The 19,737-nt window shown below is 38.0% G+C and overlaps 1 protein-coding gene across 1 annotated transcript; it reads left to right on the top strand.

Moving 5' to 3' along the window:
- Nucleotides 1-1,111: 1,111 nt before the first annotated feature.
- Nucleotides 1,112-19,461, top strand: LOC122802361 (mucin-17-like). Its single transcript, XM_044071996.1, has 2 exons — nucleotides 1,112-19,369; nucleotides 19,420-19,461. The coding sequence occupies exons 1-2, from the start codon at nucleotides 1,112-1,114 to the stop codon at nucleotides 19,459-19,461; spliced, it is 18,300 nt and encodes a 6,099-aa protein (XP_043927931.1).
- The last annotated feature ends 276 nt before the right edge of the window (nucleotides 19,462-19,737 follow it).

The following is a 19,737-nucleotide window of genomic DNA, read 5'->3' on the forward strand; positions in this document are numbered from 1 at the left end:
CCCCCCCCCCCCCCCCCCCCCCCCCCCCCCCCCCCCCCCCCCCCCCCCTCCCCTCCCCCCCCCCCCTTTTTTTTTTTTTTTTTTTTTTTTTTTTTTTTTTTTTCTCTTTTTTTTTTTTTTTTTTTTTTTTTTTTTTTTTTTTTTTTTTTTTTTTTTTTATTCTTTTTTTTTTTTTTTTTTTTTTTTTTTTTATTTTTTTTATTTTATTTATTTTTGTTTTTTTTTTTATTTTTATTTTTTTTTTTTTTTTTTTTTTTTTTTTTTTTTTTTTTTTTTTTTTTTTTTTTTTTTTTTTTTTTTTTTTTTTTTTTTTTTTTTTTTTTTTTTTTTTTTTTTTTTTTTTTTTTTTTTTTTTTTTTTTTTTTTTTTTTTTTTTTTTTTTTTTTTTTTTTTTTTTCCCTTTAAGTAATTCAGGAATGACTATACAAATTACAGCTCTAACTTCATCAGCACTTCTGTCAGAACCATCTACCATTCCAGAGATCATTTCACAATCACCTACCATATCTGAAATGACAGTTAGCAGTACTTCTGACATAGAATCAAGCACAGAATCCAGTAAACTGTCTACATCTGCTATTATCACTGAATCTACTAATCCAAATTCTGAAAAACCTGTGTCAGAAACATCAGGTGTAACAGAAACACCAGCAGCACTGACTGCTACATCAGAAAATGCATTTACTACCACATCGACTGCTGAAGCAAACACATTACCTGTCTCACTGTCAGCCTCCTTCATTCCTACAGAACCTACAATACTAAACACTAAACTATCTGTGTCTGGAACATCTAATGTACCAGATAAAGTATCTCTATCATCTGTTACGTCTGAAGTTATTAGCACAGTATCTGTCACTGAATCAAGCACAGTATCTAACACATTGACAGAGTCAGCCATCACTACTGAAACCATGCCATCAAACACTAAAACATTTGTGTCAGAAATGTCTAACTGTCATCCTCAGACTGCATGACCCAACACAGTACAGTAAATTCTAAATCATCCAAGTCATGTCCGAGAAGTAATGAATTTATTAGCACAGTATCTGTCACTGAATCAAGCATAGTATCTAACACATTGACAGAGTCAGCCTTCACTACTGAAACCATGGCATCAAACACTAAAACATTTGTGTCAGAAATGTCTACTGTACCTAATAAAGGATCTCTTTCATTTGTTACATCAGAAGTTATTAGCACAGTATCTGCACTGACATCCTTAGACACTGTGACAGAAACTACAGTAAATTCTAAAACATCCAAGTCAGAAATGTCCGAAGTACCAGTTACAGGATCTCCATCAGCTGTTACGTCTGAAGTTATTAGCACTGTACCTGTCACTGAAGTGACAAGATCAGTGTCCAACACACTATCAACCCTGGGCATTGGTACAGAATTTGCAGCAATAAATACTAAAACAAATGTGTTAGAATCATCTAATACACTAGATAAAGGACCTCCATCACCTGTTTCATCTGCAGTTATTAACACTGTATCTGTCACTGCATCAAACACAGTACCTAACACACTACCACTATCAGCCATCACTACGGAAACCATGGCACCAAACACTAAAACATCTGTGTCAGAAACATCTAGTGTACCAGAAAAAGAATCTCGATCAGTTTTTAGCACTGTATCTGTCACTGAATCAAGTACAGTCTCCAACACGCTGTCAGACTTGGACACTGCTACAGAAACAACAGCAATAAATACTAAAACATCTGATTCAGAAACATCTAGTGTGCCACATAAAATTTCACTATCATTTGGTGCATCTCAAATTATTAGCACTGCATCTGTCACTAAACCAAGCATGGTATCTAACACACTATCAACCTTAGAAATTGCTACAGACAGCACAGTTCTAAATATCAAAACATCTGGGTTAGGAATGTCTAATTCACCAGATAATAGATTTCCATCAGCTGTTACGTCTGAAGTTATTGGCAGTGTACCTGTCACTGAATCAAGCACAGTATCTAACACACTGTCAGCTTCAGTCATCACTATGGAAACTAAAGCATTATATTCAACAGCAGTTTTATCAGATATATCTAACACAATCAATGTACAATCAGCATCATCTACTGCATCTGAAACTGGTACCAAATTTGTGCCAGGAGCAAAGAGTGTGGCCAGCACAGGGTTAACCTCTGGAATTACTTCAGAAACTACAGCACTAAGTTCTGCAGTGTCAGTGTCAGGAGCATCTGAACTACCAGGAATACAATCAACACTAACTGCTACATCTGAAGCTACATCAATCAATGCATCAACCACAGAATCAGGCACAGGAGCTAACACACAGCCAGGTTCACTCATCACTGCAGAAACTACAGAATCAAATTCTGTTGCACCTTTATCTGAAGCATCTAACACTCTCAAAATATATTTTACAGCGAGTGTTTCATCAGAAGATACATTAAGTGTTACATCATTCACAAAATCAAGTGCTGGACCTGAGCCAATGTCAGCCTCAGTTATTGCTACAGAAACTACAGCTCTAAATTCTACAACACTTTTGCCAGAAACATCTAGTATGGCAGAAATACAAACACCCACAGCTGTCACATCTGAAACTACATTTATCAGTGTACCTACAATGACATCAAGCACAGTAACTAACACGGTGTCACATTCAGGAGTTACTACAGAAACTGCATCACTAAATTCTATGCCATATTTTTCAGAGACATCTAGAAATCCAGAGATAATGTCTAACATGGCTACCACATCTGAAAATAGATACAGCAGTCTATCTCTCACAGAGCCAAGCACAGAATTTAACCCACTGTCCAGTAAATTCATGACCTCTAAAACAGCAGCCTTGCCTTCCACAATATATTCATCAGAAACATCTAGCATAGCAGAGGCGGTGTCCCAATCAAATCCTTCATCTGAAATTACTTTAATACACAAAGCTACTGCAGAATCTAATACTGTATCTTATAGTGACCCAAGTTCAGGAATGACTATACAAGTTACAGCTCTACCTTCATCAACACTTCTGTCAGAACCATCTACCATTCCAGAGATCATTTCACAATCACCTAACATATCTGAAATGACAGTTAACAATATTTCTAGCATAGAATCAAGCACAGAATCTAGTAAACTGTCTACATCTGCTATTATCACTGAATCTGCTAATCCATATTCTGAAAAACCTGCGTCAGAAACATCAGGTGTAACAGAAACACCAACAGCACTGACTGCTACATCAGAAAATGCATTTAATAGCACATCGACTGCTGAAGCAAACACATTACCTGTCTCACTGTCAGCCTCCTTCATTTCTACAGAACCTACAATACTAAATACTAAACTATCTGTGTCTGGAACATCTAATGTAGCAGATAAAGTATCTCTATCATCTGTTACGTCTGAAATTATTAGCACAGTATCTGTCACTGAATCAAGCACAGTATCTAACACATTGACAGAGTTAGCCATCACTACTGAAACCATGGCATCAAACACCAAAACATCTGTGTCAGAAATGTCTAATGTACCTAATAAAGGATCTCTTTCATTTGTTACATCAGAAGTTATTAGCACAGTATCCGCACTGACATCCTCAGACACCGTCACAGAAACTACAGTAAATTCTAAAACATCCAAGTCAGAAATGTCCGAAGTACCAGTTACAGGATCTCCATCAGGTGTTACGTCTGAAGTTATTAGCACTCTACCTGTCACTGAAGTGACAAGATCAGTGTCCAACACACTATCAACCCTGGGCATTGGTACAGAATTTGCAGCAATAAATACTAAAACAAATGTGTTAGAATCATCTAATACACTAGATAAAGGACCTCCATCACCTGTTTCATCTGCAGTTATTAACACTGTATCTGTCACTGCATCAAACACAGTACCTAACACACTACCACTATCAGCCATCACTATGGAAACCATGGCACCAAACACTAAAACATCTGTGTCAGAAACATCTAGTGTACCAGGAAAAGAATCTCGATCAGTTTTTAGCACTGTATCTGTCACTGAATCAAGTACAGTCTCCAACACGCTGTCAGCCTTGGACACTGCTACAGAAACAACAGCAATAAATACTAAAACATCTGATTCAGAAACATCTAGTGTGCCACATAAAATTTCACTATCATTTGGTGCATCTCAAATTATTAGCACTGCATCTGTCACTAAACCAAGCATGGTATCTAACACACTATCAACCTTAGAAATTGCTACGGACAACACAGCTCTAAATATCAAAACATCTGTGTTAGGAATGTCTAATTCACCAGATAATGGATTTCCATCAGCTGTTACGTCTGAAGTTATTGGCAGTGCACCTGTTACTGAATCAAGCACAGTATCTAACACACTATCAGCTTCAGTCATCACTATGGAAACTAAAGCATTATATTCAACGGCAGTTTTATCAGATATATCTAACACAATCAATGTGCAATCAGCATCATCTACTCCATCTGAAACTGGTACTAAATTTGTGCCAGGAGCAAAGAGTGTGGCCAGCACAGGGTTAACCTCTGGAATTACTTCAGAAACTACAGCACTAAGTTCTGCAGTGTCAGTGTCAGGAGCATCTAAACTACCAGGAATACAATCAACACTAACTGCTACATCTGAAGCTACATCAATCAATGCATCAACCACAAAATCAGGCACAGGAGCTAACACACAGCCAGGTTCACTCATCACTGCAGAAACTACAGAATCAAATTCTGTTGCACCTTTATCTGACGCATCTAACACTCTCAAAATATATTTTACAGCAAGTGTTTCATCAGAAGATACATTAAGTGTTGCATCATTCACAAAATCAAGTGCTGGACCTGAGCCAGTGTCAACCTCAGTTATTGCTACTGAAACTACAGCTCTAAATTCTACAACACTTTTGCCAGAAACATCTAGTATGGCAGAAATACAAACACCCACAGCTGTCACATCTGAAACTACATTTATCAGTGTACCTACAATGACATCAAGCACAGTAACTAACACGGTGTCACATTCAGGAGTTACTACAGAAACTGCATCACTAAATTCTATGCCACATTTTTCAGAGACATCTAGAAATCCAGAGATAATGTCTAACATGGCTACCACATCTGAAGATAGATACAGCAGTCTATCTCTCACAGAGCCAAGCACAGAATTTAACCCACTGTCCAGTAAATTCATGACCTCTAAAACAGCAGCCTTGTCTTCCACAATATATTCATCAGAAACATCTAGCATAGCAGGGGCGGTGTCCCAATCAAATCCTTCATCTGAAATTACTTTAATACACAAAGCTACTGCAGAATCTAATACTGTACCTTATAGTGACCCAAGTTCAGGAATGACTATACAAATTACAGCTCTACCTTCATCAACACTTCTGTCAGAACCATCTACCATTCCAGAGATCATTTCACAATCACCTACCATATCTGAAATGACAGTTAGCAGTACTTCTGACATAGAATCAAGCACAGAATCCAGTAAACTGTCTACATCTGCTATTATCACTGAATCTACTAATCCAAATTCTGAAAAACCTGCGTCAGAAACATCAGGTGTAACAGAAACACCAGCAGCACTGACTGCTAGATCAGAAAATGCATTTACTAGCACATCGACTGCTGAAGCAAACACATTACCTGTCTCACTGTCAGCCTCCTTCATTTCTACAGAACCTACAATACTAAATACTAAACTATCTATGTCTGGAACATCTAATGTACCAGATAAAGTTTCTCTATCATCTGTTACATCTGAAGTTATTAGCACAGTATCTGTCACTGAATCAAGCACAGTATCTAACACATTGACAGAGTCAGCCATCACTACTGAAACCATGGCATCAAACACTAAAACATCTGTGTCAGAAATGTCTAATGTACCTAATAAAGTATCTCTTTCATTTGTTACATCAGAAGTTATTAGCACAGTATCTGCACTGACATCCTCAGACACTGTGACAGAAACTACAGTAAATTCTAAATCATCCAAGTCAGAAATGTCCGAAGTACCAGTTACAGGATCTCCATCAGGTGTTACGTCTGAAGTTATTAGCACTGTACCTGTCACTGAAGTGACAAGATCAGTGTCCAGCACACTATCAACCCTGGGCACTGCTACAGAATTTGCAGCAATAAATACTAAAACAAATGTGTTAGAATCATCTAATACACTAGATAAAGAACCTCCATCACCTGTTTCATCTGCAGTTATTAACACTGTATCTGTCACTGCATCAAACACAGTACCTAACACACTACCACTATCAGCCATCACTATGGAAACCATGGCACCAAACACTAAAACATCTGTGTCAGAAACATCTAGTGCACTAGAAAAAGAATCTCGATCAGTTTTTAGCACTGTATCTATCACTGAATCAAGTACAGTCTCCAACACGCTGTCAGACTTGGACACTGCTACAGAAACAACAGCACTAAATACTAAAACATCTGTGTCAGAAACATCTAGTGTGCCACATAAAATTTCTCTACAATCTGGTGTATCTAAAAGTATTAGCACTGCATCTGTCACTGAACCAAGCATGGTATCTAACACACTATCAACCTTAAACATTGCTACAGACAGCACAGCTCTAAATATCAAAACATCTGTGTTAGGAATGTCTAATTCACCAGATAATAGATTTCCATCAGCTGTTACGTCTAAAGTCATTGGCAGTGTACCTGTCACTGAATCAAGCACAGTATCTAACACAATGTCAGCTTCAGTCATCACTATGGAAACTAAAGCATTATATTCAACAGCAGTTTTATCAGATATATCTAACACAATCAATGTACAATCAGCATCATCTACTGCATCTGAAACTGGTACCAAATTTGTGCCGGGAGCAAAGAGTGTGGCCAGTACAGGGTTAACATCTGGAATTACTTCAGAAACTACAGCACTAAGTTCTGCAGTGTCAGTGTCAGGAGCATCTAAACTACCAGGAATGCAATCAACACTAACTGCTACATCTGAAGCTACATCAATCAATGCATCAACCACAGAATCAGGCACTGGAGCTAACACACAGCCAGGTTCACTCATCACTGCAGAAACTACAGTATCAAATTCTGTTGCACCTTTATCTGAAGCATCTAACACTCTCAAGATATATTTTACAGCAAGTGTTTCATCAGAAGATACATTAACTGTTGCATCATTCACAAAATCAAGTACTGAACCTGAGCCAATGTCAGCCTCAGTTATTGCTACTGAAACTACAGCTCTAAATTCTACAACACTTTTGCCAGAAACATCTAGTATGGCAGAAATACAAACACCCACAGCTGTCACATCTGAAACTACATTTATCAGTGTATCTACAATGAAATCAAGCACAGTAACTAACACGGTGTCACATTCAGGAGTTACTACAGAAACTGCATCACTAAATTCTATGCCATATTTTTCAGAGACATCTAGAAATCCAGAGATAATGTCTAACATGGCTACCACATCTGAAAATAGATACAGCAGTCTATCTCTCACAGAGCGAAGCACAGAATATAACCCACTGTCCAGTAAATTCATGACCTCTAAAACAGCAGCCTTGTCTTCCACAATATATTCATCAGAAACATCTAGCATAGCAGGGGCGGTGTCCCAATCAAATCCTTCATCTGAAATTACTTTAATACACAAAGCTACTGCAGAATCTAATACTGTACCTTATAGTGACCCAAGTTCAGGAATGACTATACAAATTACAGCTCTACCTTCATCAACACTTCTGTCAGAACCATCTACCATTCCAGAGATCATTTCACAATCACCTACCATATCTGAAATGACAGTTAGCAGTACTTCTGACATAGAATCAAGCACAGAATCCAGTAAACTGTCTACATCTGCTATTATCACTGAGTCTATTAATCCATATTCTGAAAAACCTGCGTCAGAAACATCAGGTGTAACAGAAACACCAACAGCACTGACTGCTACATCAGAAAATGCATTTACTAGCACATCGACTGCTGAAGCAAGCACATTACCTGTCTCACTGTCAGCCTCCTTCATTTCTACAGAACCTACAATACTAAATACTAAACTGTCTGTGTCTGGAACATCTAATGTACCAGATAAAGTTTCTCTATCATCTGTTACATCTGAAGTTATTAGCACAGTATCTGTCACTGAATCAAGCACAGTATCTAACACATTGACAGAGTCAGCCATCACTACTGAAACCATGGCATCAAACACTAAAACATCTGTGTCAGAAATGTCTAATGTACCTAATAAAGGATCTCTTTCATTTGTTACATCAGAAGTTATTAGCACAGTATCTGCACTGACATCCCCAGACACTGTGACAGAAACTACAGTAAATTCTAAATCATCCAAGTCAGAAATGTCCGAAGTACCAGTTACAGGATCTCCATCAGCTGTTACGTCTGAAGTTATTAGCACTGTACCTGTCACTGAAGTGACAAGATCAGTGTTCAACACACTATCAACCCTGGACATTGCTACAGAATTTGCAGCACTAAATACTAAAACAAATGTGTTAGAATCATCTAATACACTAGATAAAGGACCTCCATCACCTGTTTCATCTGCAGTTATTAACACTGTATCTGTCACTGAATCAAACACAGTATCTAACAAACTACCACTATCAGCCATCACTACGGAAACCATGGCACCAAACACTAAAACATCTGTGTCAGAAACATCTAGTGTACCAGGAAACGAATCTCGATCAATTTTTAGCACTGTATCTCTCACTGAATCAAGTACAGTTTCCAACACGCTGTCAGTCTTGGACACTGCTACAGAAACAACAACACTAAATACTAAAACATCTGTGTCAGAAACATCTAGTGTGCCACATAAAATTTCTTTATCATCTGGTGCATCTGAAATTATTAGCACTGCATCTGTCATTGAACCAAGCATGGTATCTAACACACTATCAACCTTAGAAATTGCTACAGACAGCACAGCTCTAAATATCAAAACATCTGTGTTAGGAATGTCTAATTCACCAGATAATAGATTTCCATCAGCTGTTACGTCTGAAGTTATTGGCAGTGTACCTGTCACTGAATCAAGCACAGTATCTAACACACTGTCAGCTTCAGTCATCACTATGGAAACTAAAGCATTATATTCAACAGCAGTTTTATCAGATATATCTAACACAATCAATGTACAATCAGCATCATCTATTGCATCTGAAACTGGTACCAAATTTGTGCTAGGAGCAAAGAGTGTGGCCAGCACAGGGTTAACCTCTGGAATTACTTCAGAAACTACAGCACTAAGTTCTGCAGTGTCAGTGTCAGGAGCATCTAAACTACCAGGAATACAATCAACACTAACTGCTACATCTGAAGCTACATCAATCAATGCATCAACCACAGAATCAGGCACAGGAGCTAACACACAGCCAGGTTCACTCATCACTGCAGAAACTACAGAATCAAATTCTGTTGCACCTTTATCTGAAACATCTAACACTCTTAAAATACACTCTACAGCGGGTGTTTCATCTGTAGATACATTAAGTGTTACATCATTCACAAAATCAAGTACTGGCCCTGAGCCAATGTCAGCCTCAGTTATTGCTACTGAAACTACAGCTCTAAATTCTACAACACTTTTGCCAGAAACATCTAGTATGGCAGAAATACAAACACCCACAGCTGTCACATCTGAAACTACATTTATCAGTGTACCTACAATGACATCAAGCACAGTAACTAACACGGTGTCACATTCAGGAGTTACTACAGAAACTGCATCACTAAATTCTATGCCATATTTTTCAGAGACATCTAGAAATCCAGAGATAATGTCTAACATGGCTACCACATCTGAAAATAGATACAGCAGTCTATCTCTCACAGAGCGAAGCACAGAATATAACCCACTGTTCAGTAAATTCATGACCTCTAAAACAGCAGCCTTGTCTTCCACAATATATTCATCAGAAACATCTAGCATAGCAGGAGCGGTGCCCCAATCAAATCCTTCATCTGAAATTACTTTAATACACAAAGCTACTGCAGAATCTAATACTGTACCTTATAGTGACCCAAGTTCAGGAATGACTATACAAATTACAGCTCTAACTTCATCAGCACTTCTGTCAGAACCATCTACCATTCCAGAGATCATTTCACAATCACCTACCATATCTGAAATGACAGTTAGCAGTACTTCTGACATAGAATCAAGCACAGAATCCAGTAAACTGTCTACATCTGCTATTATCACTGAGTCTATTAATCCATATTCTGAAAAACCTGCGTCAGAAACATCAGGTGTAACAGAAACACCAACAGCACTGACTGCTACATCAGAAAATGCATTTACTAGCACATTGACTGCTGAAGCAAACACATTACCTGTCTCACTGTCAGCCTCCTTCATTTCTACAGAACCTACAATACTAAATACTAAACTATCTATGTCTGGAACATCTAATGTACCAGATAAAGTTTCTCTATCGTCTGTTACATCTGAAGTTATTAGCACAGTATCTGTCACTGAATCAAGCACAGTATCTAACACATTGACAGAGTCAGCCATCACTACTGAAACCATGGCATCAAACACTAAAACATCTGTGTCAGAAATGTCTAATGTACCTAATAAAGTATCTCTTTCATTTGTTACATCAGAAGTTATTAGCACAGTATCTGCACTGACATCCTCAGACACTGCGACAGAAACTACAGTAAATTCTAAATCATCCAAGTCAGAAATGTCCAAAGTACCAGTTACAGGATCTCCATCAGCTGTTACGTCTGAAGTTATTAGCACTGTACCTGTCACTGAAGTGACAAGATCAGTGTCCAACACACTATCAACCCTGGGCATTGGTACAGAATTTGCAGCAATAAATACTAAAACAAATGTGTTAGAATCATCTAATACACTAGATAAAGGACCTCCATCACCTGTTTCATCTGCAGTTATTAACACTGTATCTGTCACTGCATCAAACACAGTACCTAACACACTACCACTATCAGCCATCACTACGGAAACCATGGCACCAAACACTAAAACATCTGTGTCAGAAACATCTAGTGTACCAGAAAAAGAATCTCGATCAGTTTTTAGCACTGTATCTATCACTGAATCAAGTACAGTCTCCAACACCCTGTCAGACTTGGACACTGCTACAGAAACAACAGCACTAAATACTAAAACATCTGATTCAGAAACATCTAGTGTGCCACATAAAATTTCTCTACAATCTGGTGTATCTAAAAGTATTAGCACTGCATCTGTCACTGAACCAAGCATGGTATCTAACACACTATCAACCTTAAAAATTGCTACAGACAGCACAGCTCTAAGTATCAAAACATCTGGGTTAGGAATGTCTAATTCACCAGATAATGGATTTCCATCAGCTGTTACGTCTAAAGTCATTGGCAGTGTGCCTGTCACTGAATCAAATACAGTATCTAACACAATGTCAGCTTCAGTCATCACTATGGAAACTAAAGCATTATATTCAACAGCAGTTTTATCAGATATATTTAACACAATCAATGTACAATCAGCATCATCTACTGCATCTGAAACTGAAACTGGAACCAAATTTGTGCCAGGAGCAAAGAGTGTGGCCAGTACAGGGTTAACCTCTGGAATTAATTCAGAAACTGCAGTACTAGGTTCTGCAGTGTCAGTCTCAAGAGTATCTAAACTACCAGGAATACAATCAACACTAATTGTTACATCTGAAGCTACATCCATCAATGCATCAACCACAGAATCAGGCACAGGAGCTAACACAAAGCCAACTTCACTCATCACTGCAGAAACTACAGTATCAAGTTCTGTTGCACCTTTATCTGAAGCATCTAATACTCTCAAAATACACTCTACAGCGGGTGTTTCATCTGAAGATACATTAAGTGTGACATCATTCACAAAATCAAGTACTGGAGCGGAACCAATGTCAACCTCAGTTACTGGTACTGAAACTACAGCTCTAGATTCTACAACACTTTTACCAGAAAAATCAAGCATGGCAGAAATACAGACACCCATAGCTGTCACATCTGAAACTACATTTATCAGTGTATCTACAATGAAATCAAGCACAGTAACTAACACGGTCTCACATTCAGGAGTTACTACAGAAACTGCACCACTAAATTCTATGCCATATTTTTCTGAGATAGCTAGAAATCCAGAGAAAATGTCTAACACGGCTACTACATCTGAAAATAGATACAGCAGTCTATCTCTCACAGAGCCAAGCACAGAATTTAACCCACTGTCCAGTAAATTCATGACATCTAAAACAGCAGCCTTATCTTCTACAATATATTCATCAGAAACATCTAGCATAGCAGGGGCGGTGTCCCAATCAAATCCTTCATCTGAAATTACTTTAATACACAAAGCTACTGCAGAATCTAATACTGTACCTTATAGTGACCCAAGTTCAGGAATGACTATACAAGTTACAGCTCTACCTTCATCAACACTTCTGTCAGAACCATCTACCATTCCAGAGATCATTTCACAATCACCTACCATATCTGAAATGACAGTTAGCAGTACTTCTGACATAGAATCAAGCACAGAATCCAGTAAACTGTCTACATCTGCAATTATCACTGAGTCTATTAATCCATATTCTGAAAAACCTGTGTCAGAAACATCACATGTAACAGAAACACCAACAGCACTGACTGCTACATCAGAAAATGCATTTACTAGCACATCGACTGCTGAAGCAAACACATTACCTGTCTCACTGTCAGCCTCCTTCATTTCTACAGAACCTACAATACTAAATACTAAACTATCTGTGTCTGGAACATATAATGTACCAGATAAAGTATCTCTATCATCTGTTACGTCTGAAGTTATTAGCACAGTATCTGTCACTGAATCAAGCACAGTATCTAACACATTGACAGAGTCAGCCATCACTATTGAAACCATGGCATCAAACACTAAAACATCTGTGTCAGAAATGTCTAATGTACCTAATAAAGGATCTCTTTCATTTGTTACGTCAGAAGTTATTAGCACAGTATCTGCACTGACATCCTCAGACACTGTGACAGAAACTACAGTAAATTCTAAATCATCCAAGTCAGAAATGTCCGAAGTACCAGTTACAGGATCTCCATCAGGAGTTACAACTGAAGTTATTAGCACTGTACCTGTCACTGAAGTGACAAGATCAGTGTCCAACACACTATCAACCCTGGACATTGGTACAGAATTTGCAGCAATAAATACTAAAACAAATGTGTTAGAATCATCTAATACACTAGATAAAGGACCTCCATCACCTGTTTCATCTGCAGTTATTAACACTGTATCTGTCACTGCATCAAACACAGTACCTAACACACTACCACCATCAGCCATCACTATGGAAACCATGGCACCAAACACTAAAACATCTGTGTCAGAAACATCTAGTGTACCAGGAAACGAATCTCGATCAGTTTTTAGCACTGTATCTCTCATTGAATCAAGTACAGTCTCCAACACGCTGTCAGTCTTGGACAATGCTACAGAAACAACAACACTAAATACTAAAACATCTCTGTCAGAAACATCTAGTGTGCCACATAAAATTTCTTTATCATCTGGTGCATCTGAAATTATTAGCACTGCATCTGTCACTGAACCAAGCATGGTATCTAACACACTATCAACCTTAGAAATTGCTACAGACAGCACAGCTCTAAATATCAAAACATCTGTGTTAGGAATGTCTAATTCACCAGATAATAGATTTCCATCAGCTGTTACGTCTAAAGTTATTGGCAGTGTACCTGTCACTGAATCAAGCACAGTATCTAACACACTGTCAGCTTCAGTCATCACTATGGAAACTAAAGCATTATATTCAACAGCAGTTTTATCAGATATATCTAACACAATCAATGTACAATCAGCATCATCTACTGCATCTGAAACTGGTACCAAATTTGTGCCAGGAGCAAAGAGTGTGGCCAGCACAGGGTTAACCTCTGGAATTACTTCAGAAACTACAGCACTAAGTTCTGCAGTGTCAGTGTCAGGAGCATCTGAACTACCAGGAATACAATCAACACTAACTGCTACATCTGAAGCTACATCAATCAATGCATCAACCACAGAATCAGGCACAGGAGCTAACACACAGCCAGGTTCACTCATCACTGCAGAAACTACAGAATCAAATTCTGTTGCACCTTTATCTGAAGCATCTAACACTCTCAAAATATATTTTACAGCGAGTGTTTCATCAGAAGATACATTAAGTGTTGCATCATTCACAAAATCAAGTCCTGGACCTGAGCCAATGTCAACCTCAGTTATTGCTACAGAAACTACAGCTCTAAATTCTACAACACTTTTGCCAGAAACATCTAGTATGGTAGAAATACAAACACCCACAGCTGTCACATCTGAAACTACATTTATCAGTGTACCTACAATGACATCAAGCACAGTAACTAACACGGTGTCACATTCAGGAGTTACTACAGAAACTGCATCACTAAATTCTATGCCATATTTTTCAGAGACATCTAGAAATCCAGAGATAATGTCTAACATGGCTACCACATCTGAAAATAGATACAGCAGTCTATCTCTCACAGAGCCAAGCACAGAATTTAACCCACTGTCCAGTAAATTCATGACCTCTAAAACAGCAGCCTTGTCTTCCACAATATATTCATCAGAAACATCTAGCATAGCAGGGGTGGTGTCCCAATCAAATCCTTCATCTGAAATTACTTTAATACACAAAGCTACTGCAGAATCTAATACTGTACCTTATAGTGACCCAAGTTCAGGAATGACTATACAGGTTACAGCTCTACCTTCATCAATACTTCTGTCAGAACCTTCTACCATTCCAGAGATCATTTCACAATCACCTACCATATCTGAAATGACAGTTAGCAGTACTTCTGACATAGAATCAAGCACAGAATCCAGTAAACTGTCTACATCTGCAATTATCACTGAGTCTATTAATCCATATTCTGAAAAACCTGTGTCAGAAACATCAGGTGTAACAGAAACACTAACAGCACAGATGGCTACATCAGAAAATGCATTTACTAGCACATCGACTGCTGAAGCAAACACATTACCTGTCTCACTGTCAGCCTCCTTCATTTCTACAGAACCTACAATACTAAACACTAAACTATCTGTGTCTGGAACATATAATGTACCAGATAAAGTATCTCTATCATCTGTTACGTCTGAAGTTATTAGCACAGTATCTGTCACTGAATCAAGCACAGTATCTAACACATTGACAGAGTCAGCCATCACTATTGAAACCATGGCATCAAACACTAAAACATCTGTGTCAGAAATGTCTACTCTACCTAATAAAGGTTCCCTTTCATTTGTTACATCAGAAGTTATTAGTACAGTATCTGGACTGTCATCCTCAGACACTGTAACAGAAACTACAGTAAATTCTACAACATCCAAGTCAGAATTGTCTGAAGTACCAGTTACAGGATCTCCATCAGGTGTTACGTCTGAAGTTATTGGCACTGTACCTGTCACTGAAGTGACAAGATCAGTGTCCAGCACACTATCAACCCTGGGCATTGGTACAGAATTTGCAGCAATAAATACTAAAACAACTGTGTTAGAATCATCTAATACACTAGATAAAGGACCTCCATCACCTGTTTCATCTGCAGTTATTAGCACTGTATCTGTCACTGAATTAAGTACAGAATCTAACATACCCTTAATTTTAACTATTGCTACTGAAACCACATCACCACATTCAACAGCAGTTGTGTCAGAAACATCTAACGTAAACAATATGCAATCAACATTATCTACTGTATCTGAAACTGTAAATGGCACCAAACCTGTCACGCAAACAGACAATGCCCCTAACATGTTGTCAACCTCAATTATTATTTCAGAAACTGTAATAGTAAGCTCTACAGTATTAGTGTCAGAAACATCTACAGAACCACAGGTATATCCAGGTGCAACTGCTACATCTGAAATTATATTTAACAATGGGTCAGCCAAAGAACTGACCACAATATCTGACACACAGTCAACTTCACTCATCACTTCCAAAACTACCATGTCAAATTCTCTTGCATTCTCATTTGAAACATCTAGCTCTGCAGTAGTACAGTCTACAAAGTCTGTTTCAAATAATTTTGGTCATGAGTCTTTCTCAACAATGGGCCTTACTACTGAAACTGATTCTGTAACATTTTTGCCAGAAACATCCAGTGTAGCAGAGATAAATTCACCTATAGCTGTAACATCTGGAATTACATTAACCAGTGTAACAACCATGGAAACAAGCACAATTCCAAATCAATCATCTGCATTAATCATCAGTATGGAAACTAATTTTGCCTCGTCTGTTCCAGAGACATCAAGCACACCAGCAATGCAGTTGTCATCAGGTCCTACATCTAAATATGGCTTCACATCACAGTTAAGCACACAGTATAATAGGCAGACAAATGTAGGCTTTATTACGGAAACAACAGAAGTATCTAGAAATCCAGAGATATTGTCAAACTCTTTTTCATCAGAAACAGCATTTAGTAGTACATCTTTCACAGAGCCAAATACAGTGCCTAACTTACTGTCTGACAAAGTAACCACACTTGAACCAACAGCCTTACCTTCTGCAGATTATACGTCACAAATATCTAAGATACCAGATGAAAAACCTACACTGAATGTTTTATTACAATCTACATTAACGCATACATCTACAAGAGGATCAGACATGTTACCTGTGTCACTCTCATCTTCCAGCATTGCCAGAGAAACTCCAATCATAAATCCCACACTGTATTTGATAGAAACATCTAGCATACCAGAGTTATTCTCACCATCAGCTACTACATTTGAAACTATATATAGCAGTTTTCCAACCACAGAATCAAACAGTGTATCTAACACAAACTCAGTCTCAAGCATTACTTCAGAGACTACACAACTGTATTCCATTGTATCTATACCAGAAACATCTAACATACCAGATATCCAGTCCACACCTGCAGTTACACCTGAGACTACTTTCATCACTGCATCTAACACAGAATCAAGCATAATGTATAACACACAGTTAACCTCAGTCATCACAGCACAAGATACACCATCGGTTTCTACTGTACTTTTGCCAGAAACATCTAGCATTTCAGAGATCTTGCTCAAATCATCTACTATATCTGAAGGTGCATTTAGCAGTGTTTCTGTCACAGAATCCAGCACAGTATCTAATATGCTCACAGGCTCAGTTATCATTCCAGAAACTATGAAACAAACGTCAACATCATCTGTGTCAGAACCATCTAGTATACCAGAGGGACAAAGCCCATCAGCTCCTGTATCTGAAACTGCATTCATCAACACACAACCTAGAACAACACCTAAGTCATTGTCATCTTCAGGCATCATCACAGAAACTGCAACATTTCATTCTGCAGTACATTTATCAGAAACTTCTTTTATGTCAGGTACTCTGTCTGCATCTAGTTTTATTTCAGAAACTACACCAAATGTTACATTGACCTCAGAAACAAACACCCTGCCTAAGTCAATTTCTACCACAAGTATTACTAATGAAACTGCACCTGCAAATTCTGCAGAAACATTGGGAACTACAAAAATTAATTCTGAAACTACTTTTATCAGTACATCTGCAATGAAATCTAACACAGTATCTAATAAACTGTCACATTCAGGTGTTGCCATAGAAACCACAGCACTAAATTCTGTACCATTTTTTTCAGAGACATCCAGAAGTCCAGAAGTACTGTCAAACTCAGCTACCACATCTGAAAATAAATTCAGCAGTCCATCTGCAACAGAGCCAAGCACAGAGTTTAACTTACTGTCCAGTAAATTCATGACATCTAAAACAACAGCCTTACCTTCCACAGTATACTTGCCAGAAACACCTAGCATAGCAGGGATGGTGTCCCAATCAAATCCTTCATCTGAAATTACATTTATAAACAATGTTACTACAAAATCTAACACTGTACCTTATAGAGAGACAAGTTCAGGGATGACTATACAAATTACAGCTCTACCTTCATCAACACTTCTGTCAGAACCATCTACCATTCCAGAGATCATTTCACAATCATTTACTGTATCTGAAATGACAGCTAGCAGTACTTCTGGCATAGAATCAAACACAAAATCCAGTATACTCTCATTATCTGCTATTACTACTGAATCTGCTACTCCATATTCTGAAAAACCTGCGTCAGAAACATCAGGTGTAACAGAAACACTAACAGCACTGACTGCTACATCAGAAAATGTATTTAATAGCATATCAACTGCTGAAGCAAACAGTGTGTCAGGAACATCTAATGTGCTAGATAAAATGTCTCTATCAGCTGTCATATCTGAAATTATTAGCACTGGATCCATCACAGAATCAAGCACAGTGTCTAACACACTGTCACCATCAGACATTGTGACAGAAACAACACTAAATTCTAAAACATCTGTGTCAGAAACATCTAATTTATTAGCTAAAGGATCTTCAACAAGCGCAGCATCTAACATACCATCAGCTTCAGACATCACTACAGAAAAGAGAGCACTACATTCAACAGTAATTATGTCAGAAACATCTAATGTACCCCATCTCAATTCAACAACAGCAGTTTCATCTGAAAATGACTTTGTCAGTACATCTGTCACAGAAACAGGTATTACCTCAGAAACTATAGCACTAAGTTCTGCAGTATCAGTGTCAGAACCATCTAAGTTACCACAGATACAGTTGACAACTGATACATCTGTGGCTACATTCTTTAATACATCACTCTTAGAATCAAGCACATTAACAAACCCACAGTCAACTTCACACATTACCCTAGAAACTGCAGTATCAAGTTCTGCTGCATTTTTAACTGAGTCTTATAGCACTCCAAAGAAACAGTTCACAATAGCTGCTGCTTCTGAAAATACATTAAATGTTACATCCTCCACAGAATCAGGTACTAGACCTGAGTCACTATCAACATTGGGCCTTACCACTGAAACTACAACTCTAAAGTCTGCAACATTTTTGCCAGAAACATCTAGTATAGCAGAGATTAAGTCACATGCAGCTGTCACATCTGAAATTACAAGTGTAACAATCATGGATACAAGCACTGTTCCAAATGCATCATCTCCCTTTATCATCAGTTTAGAAACAAATTCTACCACATCTGTACCAGAGACATCAAACATGCCAGAGATCCAGTCATCGTCAGTTTCAACATCTAAATATGCATTCACATCACAGTTAAGCACACAATATAACAACCAGACAAATTCAGGCTTTGTTGCAGAAACATCTCTGAATTCTGCAGTGTTTTCATCAGAAACATCTAGAAGTTCAGAGATGCTATCAAACTCTGTAACTACATCTGAAATGGTATTTAACACTCCATCTTCCTCACACTCAAGTACTGTGTCTACCTTACTACCCAGCAAAGTCACCACAACTGAAACAATAGCTGTAAATTCTGCAGTTTATTTGTCAGAAACATCTAGAGTGCCAGGGGAGCATTCAGCATCAAGTGTCACATTTCAATCAGCATATAGCAGTGTATACAACACACAGTCAATCAGTATTCCTAACACTAACTCAAACACAAGCATTACTTCAGAGACTACACCATTAAATTCCATTGTATCTGCATCAGAAACAGCTAACATACCAGACATACAGTCCACACATGCAGTTGCAACTGAGACTACATTTGTCACTGCATCTAATACAGA

This window comes from Protopterus annectens, chromosome 5.part0 (genome assembly GCF_019279795.1).
Source record: "Protopterus annectens isolate FY-2018-M chromosome 5.part0, PAN1.0, whole genome shotgun sequence".
In the NCBI taxonomy this organism is placed as follows: Eukaryota; Metazoa; Chordata; order Ceratodontiformes; family Protopteridae; genus Protopterus; species Protopterus annectens.